At 33.9% G+C, this 19,212-nt stretch overlaps 3 protein-coding genes across 4 annotated transcripts; 2 read left to right on the top strand and 1 right to left on the bottom strand.

Moving 5' to 3' along the window:
- The first annotated feature begins 263 nt into the window (after positions 1-263).
- LOC145597422 (MOB kinase activator-like 1A) lies at positions 264-8,547 on the top strand. The gene is made up of 7 exons (XM_081653582.1): positions 264-566; positions 4,452-4,500; positions 4,958-5,066; positions 5,311-5,404; positions 7,561-7,694; positions 7,890-8,053; positions 8,289-8,547. Exons 1-7 carry the CDS (start codon positions 544-546, stop codon positions 8,358-8,360), a joined length of 645 nt encoding a protein of 214 aa, XP_081509708.1. The 5' UTR covers positions 264-543; the 3' UTR covers positions 8,361-8,547.
- Positions 8,548-9,535: 988 nt separating this feature from the next.
- LOC145598908 (uncharacterized) lies at positions 9,536-14,031 on the bottom strand. Of its 2 annotated transcripts, none has more exons than XM_081655310.1 (4): positions 13,832-14,031; positions 12,937-13,368; positions 10,194-10,687; positions 9,536-9,857 (listed from the first exon to the last, which is right to left on the bottom strand). In XM_081655310.1, the coding sequence occupies exons 2-3, from the start codon at positions 13,281-13,283 to the stop codon at positions 10,207-10,209; spliced, it is 828 nt and encodes a 275-aa protein (XP_081511436.1). In that variant the 5' UTR covers positions 13,284-13,368; positions 13,832-14,031; the 3' UTR covers positions 9,536-9,857; positions 10,194-10,206. The 2 variants fall into 2 exon arrangements, with proteins under 2 accessions (XP_081511436.1, XP_081511437.1); XM_081655311.1 differs by having other exon boundaries at positions 12,937-13,359.
- Positions 14,032-14,478: 447 nt separating this feature from the next.
- Positions 14,479-17,960, top strand: LOC145598722 (putative pentatricopeptide repeat-containing protein At3g01580). Its single transcript, XM_081655108.1, has 2 exons — positions 14,479-14,798; positions 15,294-17,960. The coding sequence occupies exon 2, from the start codon at positions 15,372-15,374 to the stop codon at positions 17,802-17,804; it is 2,433 nt and encodes an 810-aa protein (XP_081511234.1). The 5' UTR covers positions 14,479-14,798; positions 15,294-15,371; the 3' UTR covers positions 17,805-17,960.
- The last annotated feature ends 1,252 nt before the right edge of the window (positions 17,961-19,212 follow it).

The following is a 19,212-nucleotide window of genomic DNA, read 5'->3' as shown; positions in this document are numbered from 1 at the left end:
CCCACTTATGAGATTAAAATGTTGATTGATTAATTGAATAAATTTAGATAAGTATATGTAGGAGTACTTTACATCCGAGTGTATATAAAAATTTTTCTCGTCTACGTCACTCTCCTTTGTGGTCCAGCCATTCGTTTGACCCGCTAACAAAAACCGAGTTTGGACACAACTAACCGCTTCCCATGTACGAGTACGTGATGTAATTAGAACTAGAAGGAGCATCAATAATGAATTGCTTCATGGCGTGGAAACCCAGCGTTATGAATCTGCGCCTTTTCTGGTTGTTGTTGTTGTTATTTTATTATTCCCCATTATTTATTAAAGACAAATTTGAAGAACAAATCCACCCAATTATACTTCAACTTTTCCCCAAAATAAAATACTAACACCAACTGAAAAACAAAAGTGACATTCTTTCTAGAAATTCTCCTTTTTCCTCAATTTTCAAACCCAGAAAATCATTACTTACTCTCACTCAACTCTCATACATAATTACATAACACTAGATTTCTCTTTCATGTCCTTTTGATAAAAGATTGAGCCATGAGTCTCTTCGGTCTCGGCAGGTTAGTTTTTTTTTTTTTTTTTTTTTTTTTTAATTTGTTTCTTTGAATGGATTGTTTGAGCATAAAATAGTGATTTATGAACTGGGTTTATTTTAATTTCTTGTGGGATGATATTTTATTGATGTAGAATTGTATGAAGATCTGTTTTTGTTGGGGTTGATTCTGGGTTTTGAATGAGTCAATTAGTTTTATGTTGAATTTTGTGGGGTTAATCTTCTGGGTTTCTGGCAAGAACAAGATTAAAGGTGTATAATTTTCAATGTTACTTGCATGTAGATTGCATAATTTTTTTTTTATGAAATTGCAGTATTTTTATTATTAGAATGTTTAATATATATTATGTTTTGTAACAAATGATGGTAATTTGAAATTAGTAATTTAGCAATTTGTGCAAACATTTATGTAATAGGAGAGTACAGAATTCTGATTCTTAGAATGTTTATATAGCATGTTTTGTATCAAATGATGTCTTTTGATAGTATGATTGTAGCAATTTGTGCTAACAATTACTAGAGATATGATTAGCTTAGAGCAGATGATAACACTAACACTCAGGGCATGCTTGGATTGGGGTTTATGAATTTAGGGGGTAATGAGAGTCAAACAAAGGATTTAATAGGCTTTGGGAATGGATAAGGCTGGAAAACAAATCAAAATTTTGTACGGGTGGTTGTGTTATTATTCAAGTGCAAAGACATAGTGGAAAGAAGCATAATCAATGTTGCCCATGGTCATTTGTGCTATTGGACACTATCGTTTGTGGCAATAGGATGCAAGCAACTCAAATTATAGCTTGCCACAGGCACCCTGCACCTAAGGTGCATTTGTGTACGGCTAATTTAACGCTCAACTTCTCAAAGTCTTTGATCATAGTCCTATATGCTTCTTTAAAAACATTAAAATTTCTATATGTTTATTTTGTAAAGAAGGGCTTAGGATTGTCAAGACTTAAACTCTTAATTGGGGCTTAAATTAGTGTTTGAGCCTCTTGATGAATATGTAATCAAGATGAAGGTTGTATTTGGCCCATTTTGATGAATAATGTTGAAATGACTATTATAGTCTTATGTCTAGTCTATGTGGCCTGATATCCTTTGTGGATCACTTGCTCTTTTCTTTCTAGGCTTTGCGACTTCTTTATGCGCACCTTATATCGATTTATTTATAGGGTTAATATATTCATATTTCATATAAGCTCCGATAAGATAAATTTTAAGGGATTAAGGTTTAATAACGAGTGCTGAAGGTCAAATTACATCTAAAGTTAGTTTACTTTGGTTACTCAAGTGAATAGAATGCACCTCGGTGTGTTTGACTGTTTGTGTTAGTTTATGTGCTGTGAATTTGTGATTGCTTTTGATGCCCAAAATGTTAAACAACGAACTTCATTATCTTTTTGATTGTCTCCTATCTTTATTTATTTTGGCTGATTGAATATACAACTCAAAATCTCCTTTATTTTCCCACGAAATTAAACACATCCTTAACAAAATCTACAACTTATTTTGCGGAATCTGCTTCAAAATTGTTAGAAATTCTTAAGGGCATTAAGGTGCATTTATGAACAAAGGGAAAGTTCTCACTGGAAAACAAAGCCTCCTTTCACATATGCACCAACCTTGTGTGATCTTAAATTCTTGTGTTTACACAGACACACACACACACAATACAATATTGTTATGCAAGGCATATTTTTTAATATTATTTTCTATTTTATTTAATGGAATCTTTATAGAAACGTTATATTAGAATCTTATTCCTTCAGTCCCACACTAGTTCGAACACTTAACTACATGGAGATTTAGAAAATAAGTTGTAGTTGAGTTATCTACCATCATTTATATATAAAATATGCTCATTGTACAGGACACAAATATTGTACTTGCACTAGGATTGTTTTCTATTTTAGTTGATAAAGCCATTATGGAACCAAAATATCAGAATCTTATTTCCTTTCACCCCTCATTAGTTTGATCACCTTATCACTGCATGGAGTCTTAGAAGTTTAGTTGTAATTGTGTTATCTATTGGTATTTACAACAAAATACTCCGTAGTTGTGGTGGGAGTGAGTAGGGTATTTGTATGGTAATGTTAATGAACAAGTGGGTGTGAGGGGAGATTATGGTTCCAATAGATATATGAGAAATACTTCCTCTATTCCATACTGCAATATGAGGGGATTATGCTTCCCAGAAAACAAAATTATATAAAGGTTGAAATTATAAAAAGTTGATATTGTGAAAGTACATATCAAGATGAATCTCACAAGACTCTACATGAATATATATTTCCTTACATATAAATCAAAATATGTGGTCAAAGAGGAGAATGTGAATAATGTCAAATTTGCAAAAGTTGTTAATGAAGGAAGAATAGATAATTTGTACGACTATAAGAATAGAAGAATTGTGGATAGAAAAGAGTGGAAAGTTTTTGGAATGATGGAGGGAGTAATTGAACATACATCTCTTTTGAGATATGTAAAGTAATTATATCCTTATGGCATGCAATTTAAGTCAAAGATTAGAGAAGGTTTTTGGACAAATTAATAAAAATGACTTTACAATTGCTAAGAGGAAAGGGTTATGTTATTACATTTTAAATTATACTTCCTCCGTCGCAATATTTCTTTTATCACATGCACAATTTCAGTAAGTAATAGTGAACATAATAAAACTTTGTTATTATGAAATAATCGTGACAATTCTAACAAAATCTCATATTACTATATTTTATCATAACTATAAATCATAAAAGTTTGGGCATGTAAGACGGAGACCCGAGGGTGCACCGATTCAAAGAGTAGAAGAGTGGGACCATGGAGGGGTTATCAGAGGGAGAGGGAGACCGAAATGACTTGGTTGGAAGGATTTGAAGTATAGGGATTTGCATGAGGATGAAACATTGGATTGTAAGGGATAGAGAAGGAAGATTTTTGTCGATGACTACACGGAATAATTAAATTTGGTTCATGTAGCCAACCCCACTTATGGGATTAAGGCTTTGATTAATTAATTGATTGGTATTAAATCATTAAAGTTTGTCAAAGTAGAATTTTTAAATCATCTCAAAAATCAAAACGTGCCAACTAAAAAAGAATAAAGGAAGTATTAATTAACAAGTCTTTTTACTTTCTCTATTCACGTCCTCTAATTTTATGCCAAAAAGAGATGTGTTGCATGTTATTAAAAGATATTTACCCTTTTTTTCATAGGAAATAGTTCATATATAATCAAATATATTTACTAATTCATTGTTTATTATATACTTCATCTGCTCCATTTTACTTGCAACATAAGGACTATGGAACTATTCATACTCTCGCTTATTACGTCATATTGTGATTTATACGGAAGAAAAAATATAGTCATGTGAGATTCAGTTTGATTCGTCTCAATTTGTACTTTACTAAAATCTAATATCCTATAATTTGTACCAAAATGCAACCAAAGATATTAATAGTTTAAAATTGTGCTCTGGCAAGCGTGAACTCTTAGGGTGTGTTTTATTCACCTGATTTTCATTTATCTGAACTTATTAGATCTTATTAAACTTATTTTAGTTGTAATTTGTTTTTGGCTAACCCTTATTAGAACTTTTTTTCCCCGACTGAACTTTTTATATTATACCCGTCTTACCTGAAATAAGTGAAAATAAGGTGAACAGAACATACCCTTAGACAAGTGTTGCAAGTAAAATTGGGTGGAGGAAGTATTATTCTTTTAGTTTATATATCCTATTATAGATTGAAATCAGGAGAGTATCCATTTGACATCCTATTATAGATTGAAATCAGGAGAGTATCCATTTGACATATGTTTCTTGATCAATTATCATTTGTTTCCATATAACTAAAATTTTACAGCACCATTCTTTGCTGGCAGGAACCAAAGAACATTTCGGCCCAAAAAAAGTGCTCCTTCTGGAAGTAAGGTTGGATTTAATTTTATTTTTTTTTAATTTTATTTTGTAATTATAAATATGCTTGGAATTTTTTTCTTTGGTTATTGCATGACTTCTCCAATACTTGTAAGGAGCTTCTGTTGAAGGGGAAAGTCAAGGAGGATACTAGTTACAGTTTTTAGACTGTTGATTCTAGGCTCTAGCTATGTATAAGTACTATGACAACTATGAGGTCATCCTACCCTCTTATTGCTTTTCAACTTAGCATCAGTTTTAGCCTTTAAATCTGTTTATATATTGTTAATCAGTAGCTTCTAGACCACTAAAGTCGATTGTTATGCTGCAATTTATGATGCTCATCAAAAATGTTGACTCGATTTGTCACATTTATACTTTTTAGTTTAAGGCATATTGATAACTGAATATATGCTGCATTGCTGCTAATACCAATTAGAAGTGAATCATTGACTATATCTTTCAATTGCAGGGGGCCCAGTTGAGGCAGCTTATTGATGCGACCCTAGGCAGTGGAAATCTGAGGGAAGCAGTGAGACTTCCACCAGGGGAGGATTTGAATGAATGGCTTGCTGTGAACAGTATATCTCTTTTCTCTTTCGTATATTTTGCACAATTTAAAACAAATCACACACCCTGGTATATTGTCATAAATTAGTCTATTGTCTACCTTTGATGTATTATTGCTGCTTTGCCATTGTCAGGTTATAAATCTATTCTGATTGGAAATTTGGAATTGCTGTTGCATTACAATTTCACATTGTTATCCTATAGTTATAATGACCTCTTGTATCTAAGTCTTATTAAGATTGATCTTTTTTTCAGCTGTGGATTTCTTCAACCAGGTGAACCTACTCTATGGCACTCTCACCGAGTTCTGTACACCAGAGAGCTGTCCTACGATGACTGCAGGACCCAAGTAATGCCCTTTAGATCTATTTTCAATAGTTATTTATTGAGTTCATGCAGTAGCATTTACAGATCTTTTGAAATAGGATTATTTATCAATTTTTTTTCTCCAGATATTGAAAGATTGTGCCTCACTACATTCTTGGTCAATATAAATGTTGTTTATCTGCTAGAATTGCATGGTCCACACAGATTCGAAGTTTAGGTGCAAATTTATTGTATTTAGCCCCAAATCCTTGGGAGCTGAATAATGCAGTACCTTATTGGGAAATTGTTGTTTTTATTTTTTGCCTTGTTTCGCTAAGTTTGGCAATAGATCAACATTTTGGCGGTATAATTAAGTGCTAATTTATTGGGGATCTTTCCGGCGTGGGATTCTTCTTAGTTTTTGGGATTTTGAGTTAATAATGCCTAAAGAGGATCATGAAATTAATCATGTTCGTTATTAGCCTATTAGGTTATTTTTGGCACTTGGGTGAACAGATTCTGAATACTTATGTTTTTACCCAGTGGTTTGTGGGATTATGTTATTGCAGGTTTTAATTCTACTTCAAATAAATAAACAAATATTTAAAAACAGATTTAATTTCGGTTTATCTTTCACATAGATAGATCATGGATTAAATGAGTAATCGATGCCTAAAGGGTAAAGTTGAAACTGTGGTGTTTTTTAGCTTCGTTGCACAAAGTTGAATGGTTAAGGGTAAAAGTAACAAAAGAATTTGGAAGGTTGAATGTGATTACTTCCAAAAATAGGGCTTTAGTTTCATGGAAAGAAGCTGGTCAGTTTGGATGTTTGCTTCTGCTAATGGATGGATTAAAGTATTTATTGGGTGCTGGTGGTGATGACACTGTCTATTGTGTATTCTTGTCCTTTAGGATGCTCATGTAGTTTGTTGATATGATGTGTGAGCTGGTCATATATACTAAAAATTTATGAATATTTGGTTAGACTAAGCCCAACTTTCAAGGTAGAACAACTGAAGGTGATTAAGGCTGCTTTCTGCATTGATTGTAGACTTGTATTAGTCTAATTTGATCATATATGGGTCATGGTTGAGTAAAAGGTTTAAAGGTCAACAAGGATATTGGCCTTTTAGATTAACATGCCAAAGCTGAGAAAAGAGAGAGCCATTGTGATGGTTATTGTTATTATGTGATCCTGGGTTGGCTAAGTTGAATTGAAGGTCTTCATAAGTTTGTGTAGCTTCTGTTTACAGCTATAACAGATGCAATTGAGGTGATTTTTCCCAATGTTTCTATTATTTTTTTTTTTTTTTTTTTGTTTTTGTTTTGGAGTGATTAGCTCTATTGCTGTTTGTCCAAATAGATGGTTTGACTTTGTTATAAGATCTGTCCTTCAGAAGTGATCTGGAGCATCTGTTGTAGGCAATATCTGAGTCTTTTTTTAATGGATCAAGTGGTCAAAGATGCTAGATATCTTGGCTCTTGTTGAATGCAGTCTCACTCAACTTTAGGAGCCTGTATTATTTTTCAATTGTCTTGAATTACTCCATTTTGTTTTCTGACTCTTTTCAAAGTTGTCTGTTTCTTGGAATATTCAAAGGAGCAAAATATGAAGAATTGAAGATAGATAATTCACTCTGTAAGATGGTAGAATGGAAGTGAGAAATTTAGAATGGAGAGAGGATGTCAGCAAGTCTAGGAGTCAAAGGGATTGGGTCTTAGATGTCTGAAAACATCTTTTAATCCTAAACCAACTTAGGGCATTATTCGCTTAATTGGGTTGCTTATTTTGTATACATTCTTACGCCTCTGCTTTTTGAAAGTAAGGTTTATGAAGCATGAGGTGTCTTGATATTACTTTGACAGAACTTTTATTTCGATTAAAGCTCCTTCCCTAGTTCCTTTAGCTTATTCTACTACTATTGGGATTTCTTATGTCGTATACAATAGATTGATATTCAGCTCCTAGGAAGTTTCTTGCTTGTAAGTTGTAATATGTGTATTGCCTTTTTTGAAATTTTAAATTCTTGCTAAATTTGCTTCTGCCTGTTTATGTCAAAAAAATTTATTACAGTATATATTTTTCAATATAATTGTATGTAACCTTTAAGATGATTGATATGTAAATTTTTACATGCAATCATTGATGTCAACACCATGTTTCTATACTCCGTATTTACTTTGATTATGCCGCGACAGGTATGAGTATCGATGGGCTGATGGAGTTCAGATAAAAAAACCTATTGAGGTTTCTGCACCGAAATATGTTGAGTACTTGATGGACTGGGTTGAATCGCAATTGGATGATGAATCCCTCTTCCCACAGAAGATTGGTAATCTTTTATTCATTTCACGTCTTCCTGCTGTTATTTGTATAAACAACATGACATCCCTGGATAAAAATTCTAGTAAATGATTGCTTTTGACGGAAGTTATTTTGGTTGAAGAGGTGGGCAGGCTTATATATATATACAGACCCTGGTTGTACCTTAACTGTTTCTTCTTTTGTGGACATTCTCTTTTTGTAGGGGCACCATTTCCTTCGAATTTTAGGGATGTTGTCAAAACTATCTTCAAGAGGTTGTTCAGGGTGTATGCTCATATTTATCACTCGCACTTCCAGAAGATAGTGAGTCTCAAGGAAGAGGCCCACTTGAATACTTGCTTCAAGCATTTCATATTATTCACATTTGTAAGTCTCTCTGCTTTTTTATTTTTTAATATTTTTTATAGTTGTATAGAACCAACACATGGTTGATAGATATTTGATCTTGATATTTGGATTCCTTGAGTTGAATCTTTAAAGTTTTCTCCATATAGAATTTGGAATTTTGTTATGTCTAGGAGTTAATTTATCTAAAAGATATAAGCTGCGTTCTCATAGTCACCTCCTTCAGGATCTGATGTTACTGTCATTAATTGTGCAGGAATTTGGGTTGATTGAGAAGAAGGAACTGGCTCCTCTTCATGAACTTATAGAATCCATTGTTCCTTACTGAAGTAACACCTTTTTAATTACATATCCTGGATTGTTGGTGTAGTCAGATAGTTGAATCTAATAAAGGAATCATAGGAACTCGTCACAGTTTTTAGACTCCGTGTGCCCCTCTTTGCTCTTGTGCCTTAATTTTATCATTTGTATATGCTTCAATTTCCATATATGAATGTATTTCGTCATTACAAGTATATGATATAACCATGGAAATGATTGTTGCCATTATGTATGTGCATGTTCTCAAAGGCCTCTCCTTTTTGATAGCAGATCACTTGGTGGGAGTTGAATATGATGCAATGTAGTGATTTATAAGCTAATTTTGATGGAATTACTGAGGAATTTTTCAGCTCTGAATGAGGTCGCTAAAACTTTGTTTGAACCCATGCTTGTGGAAGAGGGACATCTTTGTTTTTTCTAGATTGGGCAGAATACTAATAGCTTGAACAACTATTGATTGCTCTTGGACCATCATCCGGTCGAGAAGTTCTCTGTGATATTAAAACTATAAAAGTACAACCTTTTGTCGTCTGTGATGTTACAAGTACACCCTTTTTATTTACCGGAGTTTGAGCAGGTTTTGCCTCAATGCAGATGCATCTTCATGGTCTGAAATTGCGTATAGGTCTGAAGTCATAACTTCTGGCCTACTGCTTTAAGTTATGCTTAGACCTGGCAAATGGGTCGTTCAGGTTGGGTATGGGTCGGGTCATTTTGGGTCAACACATATTTGGGTCGGGTATGGGTCGGTTTGATTTTGGGTTTTAGGCCACCTTTCCAGGTTGATTTTGGGTTGTTCGGGTCGGGTCATCAGGTCAGGATTGTCAGGTCTGAGACGCTCAAAGTGATTTATGTAAAAAAAAAAAAATGCAAAGCAGCTCTTTGCTACTCCGTACTATTTTTCTGGACAAAATTTTCTTAATACTAACTTCTTTTCACGTGGGGAGTCAGGTATTTAAACTGGGAAAAATAAGTTGGATTTATATGATAACCATCTTTAAGTGGTATGATTCCTTCATCTCAAAATGAATCATTCAATATCAAGTGTTTTCTTTTAAAAGTAGCTCCAACTTAACCAAGGAAACTACAAATTGCCTCTATTTCAAAGAACATTACAAGATCTCCATGGGAGTAGAATATTTTCTCCCATGTCTAAGATGAATTGGTTTACCATCCTCAAAATGGTACACGATTTGCACTACTCCCATTTATAGCTGTCAATGAACCAAAATAGTCCGTAAAATAGACAATCACGATTATTGAATCATGTGGAAGATAAGTGCAACACAAAAATGTGTCACTACCCCTAGGAAAAGAATATGTAGCACTCACATGCTCCCCTAAGCAAATTCTTAAGAGTACTAGGTCTACGTGTATATAAATCAATGAAATACTGCACAATCAAGAAAATTTGCTCCGCAAATGGCTCACTGCATCCTTGAAATGTCTTGGTAACTTGACTACCCTTGCTGTAATTGCCACCTTCAACTTTGTATGAAAAATCCTGTTGCACCTCAGAAAAGATACATCAGGAACAATGAAAGAAACTGGCACATGCAATGAGATTACCTCCGTCTGGATTAGTGTTGTCACACTGCTGGTTCAATCCATCAAAGTGACAATAAAATCTAGACAGAGGGAGCAGTTTTTAACTTGAAATAGACTCGTTAACATTGCCAATATTATTTTATATATAACAACATCTGTGCGCGTTGGTTGATCAACTTTGTATTATAAAATACTTTCTAATTTCTATGTTTTAGCAAACAAATTAAGACTAATAAGCTTTGGAAACTGCAAAAAAAGCACTGAAGATAGGAAGGCTGGAAAGGTGACATACCTACTTATAATATCTACAAATCACCATCAGCTGTCTGCAAGCTCTCCTGACTAGAATGGCCATATTTTGAAGTAGCAATACTATAGAACACAGATATTACACCAAAAACACCAATAACCATTGAAAATAGCTGGAAATTTGCAAGCATCTCCCCTCTGATCAGACTCTCAGTTGAGTGACATATAATATCATCTTCTTTAAGTAGACAACCATCCGGCATCATGGGGCCGTACAGGGTGAAGGCAGTCTGATAGAACCAAAGCCCTTGTAGAGTTATGGCAATGCTGTTAGATAAATCAAGTGGGAAACTTGATGGGACAAGCGTGCCAACAACACTAGTTAGAACACACAAGCCTATTAGTACTACCAGGATATAGTGATAATAGCCTTCCAGGCCTTTGTGATTTGTAGAATGGAAATAGAATAGCAGGTACTCTGAAGAGAATGCTGTTGCAGCAATCAAAGTAAGTGCTCCATTTGGCAAGGGAAGAATGCTGAACAATGCAAAACATGATGAGATTAGTCATATTTTCAGAAATTAGTGTCAAGCAGATGTTAAAAGAGGCACAATAAAACATAGCATTGAATATAAACAGGATCCAAGTTCAACTAGCCAGGGTAGGAATACAGAAGCTACGTAACTCTGTATTGTTCAAAATAGTAGAATTCATATTTCTCAACCAAATACACCCCCCTGGTCCCACATTTGAGTTAACATCCACTTTCCGCATAGGAATCAAAAGAGTGGAGAGCACTCTGAGAGACCAATATAGTTCTAAAATCAGCAGCAACTGTCTCAAGAACTAGTAACAAACATCATGTTGAACTTTCTCTATGGATATAAGTCTATATGACTATATAACTAACAAACAGATCATATACACCAGTGTAGAAAGCCTAACTAGTCATTGTAGACAAAGCACAAAGCCTAACTAGTCATTGTAGTTTATAACTAAGGCCGCTACTCATGGCAGAAATGAAAACTCTAATAAACACTGATGGACAATATTAACTAGAGTTTAGTTGGATAAGATAAAAACTTCATATTTCACATGAAACTACTATGCACTTGCAGTATGCCCAAACCATGACACTGCAGACAGTCGTTTGGATCTTAATTTGTAACCAGAGAAAAATAGGAGAGAAGGTAGTCTAATGGTTACAAGTAGCGATATCAAGCACTGAATTCCTCAGAAGCACTAAAAAGAAAAAACCTACTCCGTAAAAGATAGTAGATCTACCAAAGTACCCATTATAACGCAAACAAGAAGAGGAGGGTAGAGATAAAAAGTAACAAAAAAAAAAAGCCTAATTGAGAATTTTAACTTAGTCAAGCAACTAATAAAGCTCTACAACAGACAATAGACCACAGACCAGAGGTCTGTAAATAATATTTGGCCACACAAATTACTGCTCAACAGATTATTTACAGGGGAACCCCTCCATCCTTGTACCTTGGGCCTAGCCAGCATCGACAATATCCAGCGCAAGACGTTACTAGATTATATGTTGACAACTGACCAAAGTTAGACAATTTCCACCCATTTCAAGTATCTAGCACCTATTTTGGATGCCCCACTCCAAATTCCACTTTCCTCTTTAATACGAACTAAACTTTTGTCAATCTATCAAAAACATAAGTTCAAGGCTTCCCAGCATAATTATGATAGAACTAAAGTGGGAGTTTAAATGTCTAATATTGTCAGCTTCAATTATACAATGGTTGTTTAAAAGCCTGTCACAGATTTTCTAATTAAAAAAGCCTTTAAACCATACTGCTTTCTTCCATTCATATATGCCTTTGTTAAAAAATTACTCCATCTCTAAATGTTCTTCTTAATTAAACAGCAATTGTCTCACAAATAAGTCAATACACAAAAAACTTTTACAGATGGGGGGAGTACTTTTCAGCATTGATAAACATAAACCATTTCAAGGTTGAAATATATCGTGCCTTAATAGCTACTCGAGGAAATCTAAATATTATACTAGCAAACAAACAGTAAACATGTTGAAATATAAAGTCCAGAACAGGCAAAATTTAAGAACCAAACCATTTACAAATGCTAAACCTGGCCTACATAGTACCGTTTCTTCTTTTCTTCTTACTCATACAAGCTTAACACTTATTGCAAACTTATAAAGATATAACATTTGCTTTATGAAATTACTAAAGTCAAAATGGAAAAAGAGCAAAAGAATAAAACTCATATCAACAGATCACTAAATGCTATACAGCTATAGTAGTTTCAGCGTCATAATCTTTCTGTTTACTAGATGAAGAGTATAAAGCTACAGGTAATTTTATAGAATTTGCAAAACCAGGCAGAAAAACTACAGGAAGTCGTAGCAGGAAAAACAAGAGACTCGTGATCTTGGCATTCGCCACCAGCACCCAAGTCACTTGAACTGTTAATTGGGGGATTAATTGAACCAATTATCAATTGAAAGAGCTACCGAGCTCAACAATCGCTAAACTAACTTTTGTACCCAAAAATCACTTGCTTAGCCCTACCAAAACAAATCCATTCATGACCAACAAAAGCTGATATAGTTATACCTCAAAGCTCCAAACATGAAGTACTTCAGAAGTACACTAGTTTTTGAGATTTTGACATGCTAGTCAATTCCAACAATCATAAATGCTCTATCAATATATTACCCACCTTTTTTATTACTGAAAACATAAACAATTACTTGATGCAATTATATAAAAACAAAAGGGCAAGAAAGGAGGAAAAACCTGGTCTTCACTGATATGAGAGTGACGAGGCCGAAGATGAAGAACATGATCAGCATACCAGAGTGCTCAAAATTATTCATATGAGAAGGATTCAACACCCCATTTACCAAGTACTTAAGATGAGGTGCATACACAAGCTCTATGCACAAATCAATAAAAGCACCAATCACCACCAGATACAACTCCAAGTACTTTAGCCTCCCACCAAAACCCGGCACCGGGTTCCATACCCGGATCCGAAACGAATTCGGACTCCTCACAAATCTGTACACACTACACCACATATGCCATAAACCCACCACCAAAAACAGTGTCCCTGGCACTACATGACCTTTAAATGACCCCATTTCTTCAATTAAACAAAATTATCACCCAATTCTTTCATTAACTCCCTTCTATGTCCCCTAATTACACCTTTTGCACCTGCATACCCTAAAAACAACAGATTAAAAAACACAATTTCATGTCAAACTTTTCTATCTTTAAAGAATCATATTCTATACACCCTTTTAACCATAAAGTTCATACAAAAATCATACAATATTCCTAAATTCACAAAAATGAAAACGCAATCTCAAGAACTTTCATTACACCTTCAATCAACAAAAAATCTACCTTTTACAAGTCAAAAGTGGATGATGCAACTAAAAGTCACAATTGGTGGGTTTGAAAAAGACTTCAGATTCCAAATTTCTACTAATGGAAAATATACAAATAATATAAATCCTTTTATTCATAATTTATGTATAAATGGTAATTACAACAATGCATTGAAACTCAGAAAACCCACAAAAATCTAAAAACAACCCATTAATGTAATTAAATACAAACTCGCAAATAAATAAAAATTGCTAGTAATAAATAGTTAAAGCTTCCAAGAAATGGATGAACTTACATAGAAACAGTTGAATATTGTATAACTTTGGAAAAATAAAATTGATGAGAAGTGATTAGTGAATGATTAGGATCCAAAAGGCAAAAAGTTGACCAACTAATCTAAACAAAATGATGGAAATCCAAGAATCACTGTAAATTGTGCGTAATTGTATGTGAGAGAGAGGAGAGAGAGAGGAAGAAAGTGTACATCTGGAAAAAGGGACCGCCTTTTAAATCAAATCATAATGAAATCATTTGTATTTTTCGTAATTTTGTATGGACCCTCGTGATTTGCCTTGCAAACGTTGACTTCATCGTGATCGTCAATTTTTTTAATTTGACTACGAGATTTTTGTACTCATCGTAGCAATCTAGCATTATGGACAGGTGAAAAGATTAGAGGATTTAAACTTTTAGAGCCCATGGAGGATGTATTAAAATTGAAACGCATATATTAATGCATGAGCACAACACGACATAATATGTTATTGTGTATTTGTGTGTGTTTGGCGTAAGTGCACTTTAGATAGTTCACATGCAAATATGTTCGTTTGTACATGTGAGATGATGGACTTTGTGTTGGTATGAAAAGAGGATAATGAGGATTGCGAAAGAAATTGCAAGAGACTAGCTATTGGAGTCTTGGATGGAGAAGTTCGAGAATCATATGAAGAATTATGTTTACAATTGGAAAAATTGTTGGGAATAATCCTACTTTGGGGCATCCGCCAAAAATAAAATAATCCGACCTTTATACTCAATCTGCTCAAAATGGTTCTAAGGGACCTATAACCGGTTAAATAACCCGACCAAACCCAAATTAAGAGTTTGATTCATTGCACTTGGTCACTTGGCCTACCCGATCTTCTCATTTCATAACAGTATAACACCCCAAACCAAAACCAAACCCAAATCCAAGCCCAAACCCGTTCAACTCCCGGTCGTCGGCAACCACCATATTCCGGCGGCGCCTTCTTAATGCCGAGGTGCACCATCTTCCTTCCTTCTTTATATTTGTAACTTCATTTTCACATTTTAATTAACCAATTTACTGCATAAAGATTGAATCTTTAACGCTTATTTATTAATTTAGGGTTCATTTTTAAGTAAGGTTCTTGGAACTATGTATATACTATTGAACTAATTGAAAATTCGTTGTTCTTATCATCTTTTTTAATTGTGCAAATATAATTAGCTCTGCAAGTTTTATGATGTTTATATAGATATAATTATGAATTTATTATATGTTTTGATTCATTTGAAGTTTTAATTATGTATGACTCCATTGAAATGCTCTGTTTTTCGTTTGGTTGTATTTGCAAAAATCTCTACTTCGTTCTAACTAATCTAATTATATGGCTAAGTATAAGGGCTTTGATTTTTTTTTTTTTTTTTTTTTTTTGATTCCCCTGCTAAATTGGGTTAAATTTTATTTGCTATTTTTATTATTATTGAATGTGTTGAATTCTTAATTTGTCCAGGTTATGATTATTTATAGCAGTAGCATGAGTGCATGACACACCACGAATGATTTGGACTTTGGAGTTCAAATTTTTAGTATGGCAACTATCACACATTGTAATGTCCTCATTCCTCAATCACATCATTATGTCGCCTTTAATCGACATCATTTCGTACTTGAGCAATGTAAATTCTTTTATGGTTACCGCGATACTAATCATGCTTCCATCACTTGCAATTCCAAGTTCAATTATACTGCTATAACACAGCAAAATCAGTGTAGTTCTTTTCTTGGTTCTCACATTGAACATGATCTTACTCGAAACAAGGGTTTGATCAATGAATCATCTGTAGACGAGCTGATTAAAGAGCTTACTTATGAAGGATTCTATGTTGATGCTGTCAAGCTTTATATTGGGATGTTGGATGGCGGTTTCATTCCAAATGTCTTTTATTCCTTTCCTGTTTTAGTCAAGGCAATTGGCGGTGTTTGTGATTTGAATTTGACTAGGCAAGTTCATGGGCATATTCTGAAGTTAGGTGTGATCAAGTATATATCTGTAGCAAATTCTCTTTTAAGCACGTTTTGGAAATGTGGTGCTAGTGATGATGCAATAAGGATGTTTAAGACAATGCGAGAGAGGGATTCAGTTTCATGGAGTACTATGATTTCTGGCTTTCATCAATCAAGGTTGTATATTAGCTCACTGGAATGGTTTACACGCATGGTTTGTGGATTCGGAATATATCCCAATAGGGTAGCTTGCATTTCAGCGCTTTCCTCATGTACTTCAGTTAAGTCTCTAATACATGGGCAAGAAATGCATGCTTTTGTGATTAAAAGTGGGTTGGATATTGATGAGTTTGTTTTGAGTGGATTGCTTGAGTTCTATATGAAATGTTCTGTTGTAAGCTATGCAGAACAATTATTTCAGAGCGTTGTTGGGAGTATGAGAGAAAATACCGTGCTATGGAATGTTATGATTTTGGGATATGTGGAGAATAGCTGTTACTCGCAGGCACTACATTCTTTCATTGAAATGATGGTTTCAGGGGCTAAATTTGATTCTTCTACTATGGTTACTATTATTGTCTTGTGCTCAAAGGCCTTAGATCTTGCCTTTGGAAAGCAAATTCATGAACTTATTATTAAAACTGGTTTGGAGATAGATGTTAGAGTTGGAACCTCATTGATAGACATGTACTTTAACTGTGGCAATCCTGATTCAGGATTACAGTTATTTGACAGGTTCCATAATCATAATATAGTCATGTGGGGTACAGTAATCACAAATTGTGCTCGATGTGGCTCTTCTAGAAAAGCATTAGATCTGTTTGTTGTTGGACTGGAGCATGGTTATCTGGATTTGGTCATGTTATTAGCTGCATTACGAGCATGTTCGTCTCTGACAGTTAAGCTTGAGGGCATGCTGCTTCATGGGATGGCAGTTAAAATGGGGTTGGAACTAGATACATACATTGGTAGTGCCTTAGTTGATATGTATATGAAATGTCAAGACGTATCATGTGCTCAAAAAGTCTTTCTAATGTTACCTATAAAAGATGAGGTAGCTTGGAGTAGTCTGATATCCGGATATACTCACAATGAATGCTTGGATGATGCTGTGAGAGCATTTTGCAAGATGCAAGATCATCGAATTAGACCTAATGCAGTGATTATATCATGCCTCCTACCAATATGCTCACATTTGTATTCAAATTTACAGTGTAAAGAAATTCATGGGTATCTGATACGCAATGAATTTGAGACCAATATTCTTGTGAACAATTCACTTGTAGTTGCCTATGCAAGGTGTGGAAATTTGGAAAGCTCATGGAGAGTCTTTATTGGGATGAAGGAGAGAGATGAAGTTTCATGGAATTCGATGATGTTGGGGTTAAGCCTACATGGTCTTGTAGACGAAATGCTTGTTTTGTTTGACCAGATGAGAAAGAATGGCTTGAAGCCTGATCATCAAACATTTACTGCAATTCTTTCTGCATGTAGTCATACAGGAAGAGTTGCAGATGGCTTGAAATTCTTCAGAAGCATGACAAAAGAACATATGCTTGAACCTAAACTTGAGCAGTATACTTGCTTGGTTGACCTTTTAGGTCGTGCTGGATATTTAGACCAAGCTTATGATCTGATAATTGCTATGCCACACACTCCAGATGACCGCATTTGGGGATCATTGCTTGGATCTTGTAAAATTCACGGTAATGAGAAGTTAGCTGAAGTTGTAGCTAATCATATATTCAAGTTAAATCCTGATAGTATTGGGTATCGTGTACTCCTTGCGAATCTGTACGAGGACTTGGATAAATGGAACGAGGTTGTAACACTCAGATCCGAAATCAAAGATATGGGACTGAAGAAAAGTCCTGGCTGTAGCTGGATTGATGTTAATAATCAGGTTCATGTGTTTACTGCAAGTGATCAAACACATGATCAAGTAGGAGACATATATGCCATGCTTAAAAGTTTGACTACAGAGATAATTAGAGATGGATATATCCCACAATTGTAGTTTCATGTTAAGTTAATTTTTACCTTATTAGAATTTTTTTCTTATTTTGGGAGAGGGTTGTGAAAAAAATGACTGCTTTGCAGCCCCATAATCCATGTACATTGTACACCATGATTCACGATACTGATATCGAAATTTATACAATGTTCTTGTTGATCTTTTTGCTATCGCTAATTCATTACAAGAAAGCAAATTTTAGAACGAGACAATCTTAAATCATAGAGAAAATAATGTTCCTCCATGAAAGTTACCCTACAATTTGCAAGTCACGAAAATTTATTGGAATCTTACTATACAATCATCTAATACAAGAAGCAACAAAATTTGAAACAATGAACATTTTAGTTTGAATTTGAATCAAAATGTATAATAGTTGGGCCCATGCACTTGATAGTTGATGGTGCATATAGTATGTTTTATTGGAGCTAATTATCAGATGGAGTGTTTTAGCTTTACTGATGAACTTCAACAACTTTGTCTTTCTTTCACAAACTAAAGAAGAAAAGTTTTAAGTGAATTAGCTTGTTTTTGGTAAAGCCACTTTCCACAATGCAACTTTTGTAGATATTGCTCACAAGAAAAATATGAACAAATCTACTTGGTTTTCCTTATGTAAGTTCAAAACTAATGGAAAAAGTTGTATTGTCAAATTAGCTTTTTTCACTTTCTACTTATATAATTATAATGGAGTATTTTGTAAACATTGCAACAATTATAAACATTGCGAATTATAAATATTTTGTAAACATTGCAACAATTATAAACATTGTGAATTATAAATATTTTGTAAACATTGCGAAGTATAAGAATATCATTTAAATCATTTCACATACAAATAATGTTATATATTTCAAACAATAAAACATGCAACAATTAGGAGTATTTATTTTGGTTAAAATAAATTCAGATTTTACCTTGATATAGATTTTTGAATTAATGTGATTCCATATTATTTAACAAGTAGGTTAAAGGAACAATCAAGAAAGCATCACATACATTAGTATTATACGAAGTTACTATTTAGCTTCTGAACTTTTTTCTTTCAATAATTCAACCCGTGGGATTCTTTAAATGTTAGTTTAGTTGTGGTCTTTTTTTTTGGTCTCAAAATCAATGGGTAAAGACTAGAGTAGACCCGGTCTACAATAACTTATTGTAGACCGAATCTTCTAATGTACCATACGAATGTGATTATATCATACGAAATGTGATTATTACTACAAAAGTGATTATATCATCCTGAAACTGTTATGTAAATGTATCACTCAAAAAGTGAATTTATCATTATAAAAAGTATCAAATAGTAAATTATATCATTTTTATCATCCTAAAGATAATTATATAATCTCATTAAATGGTTTAATATGAGATTATATGACTCACAACAAGATAATTATATCATCTAAAA

Source organism: Chenopodium album, chromosome 20 (genome assembly GCF_948465745.1).
Source record: "Chenopodium album chromosome 20, dcCheAlbu1.1, whole genome shotgun sequence".
Taxonomy (NCBI): domain Eukaryota; kingdom Viridiplantae; phylum Streptophyta; class Magnoliopsida; order Caryophyllales; family Amaranthaceae; genus Chenopodium; species Chenopodium album.
The sequence above is the reverse complement of the archived record's forward strand: the minus strand, read 5'-3'. Positions and strand labels throughout refer to the sequence as shown.

Bases quoted from the DNA above. Each gene is read 5' to 3' on its own strand.
- LOC145597422 (XM_081653582.1), top strand. From the start codon at position 544: ATGAGTCTCTTCGGTCTCGGCAG. The intron at 567-4,451 runs GTTAGTTTTTTT...CTTTGCTGGCAG, and splicing joins AGTCTCTTCGGTCTCGGCAG to GAACCAAAGAACATTTCGGC. The intron at 4,501-4,957 runs GTTGGATTTAAT...TTTCAATTGCAG, and splicing joins GTGCTCCTTCTGGAAGTAAG to GGGGCCCAGTTGAGGCAGCT.
- LOC145598908 (XM_081655310.1), bottom strand. From the start codon at position 13,283: ATGGGGTCATTTAAAGGTCATGTAGTGCCAGGGACACTGTTTTTGGTG. The intron at 10,688-12,936 runs GTTTTTCCTCCT...TGCATTGTTCAG, and splicing joins CTCATATCAGTGAAGACCAG to CATTCTTCCCTTGCCAAATG.
- LOC145598722 (XM_081655108.1), top strand. From the start codon at position 15,372: ATGGCAACTATCACACATTGTAATGTCCTCATTCCTCAATCACATCAT.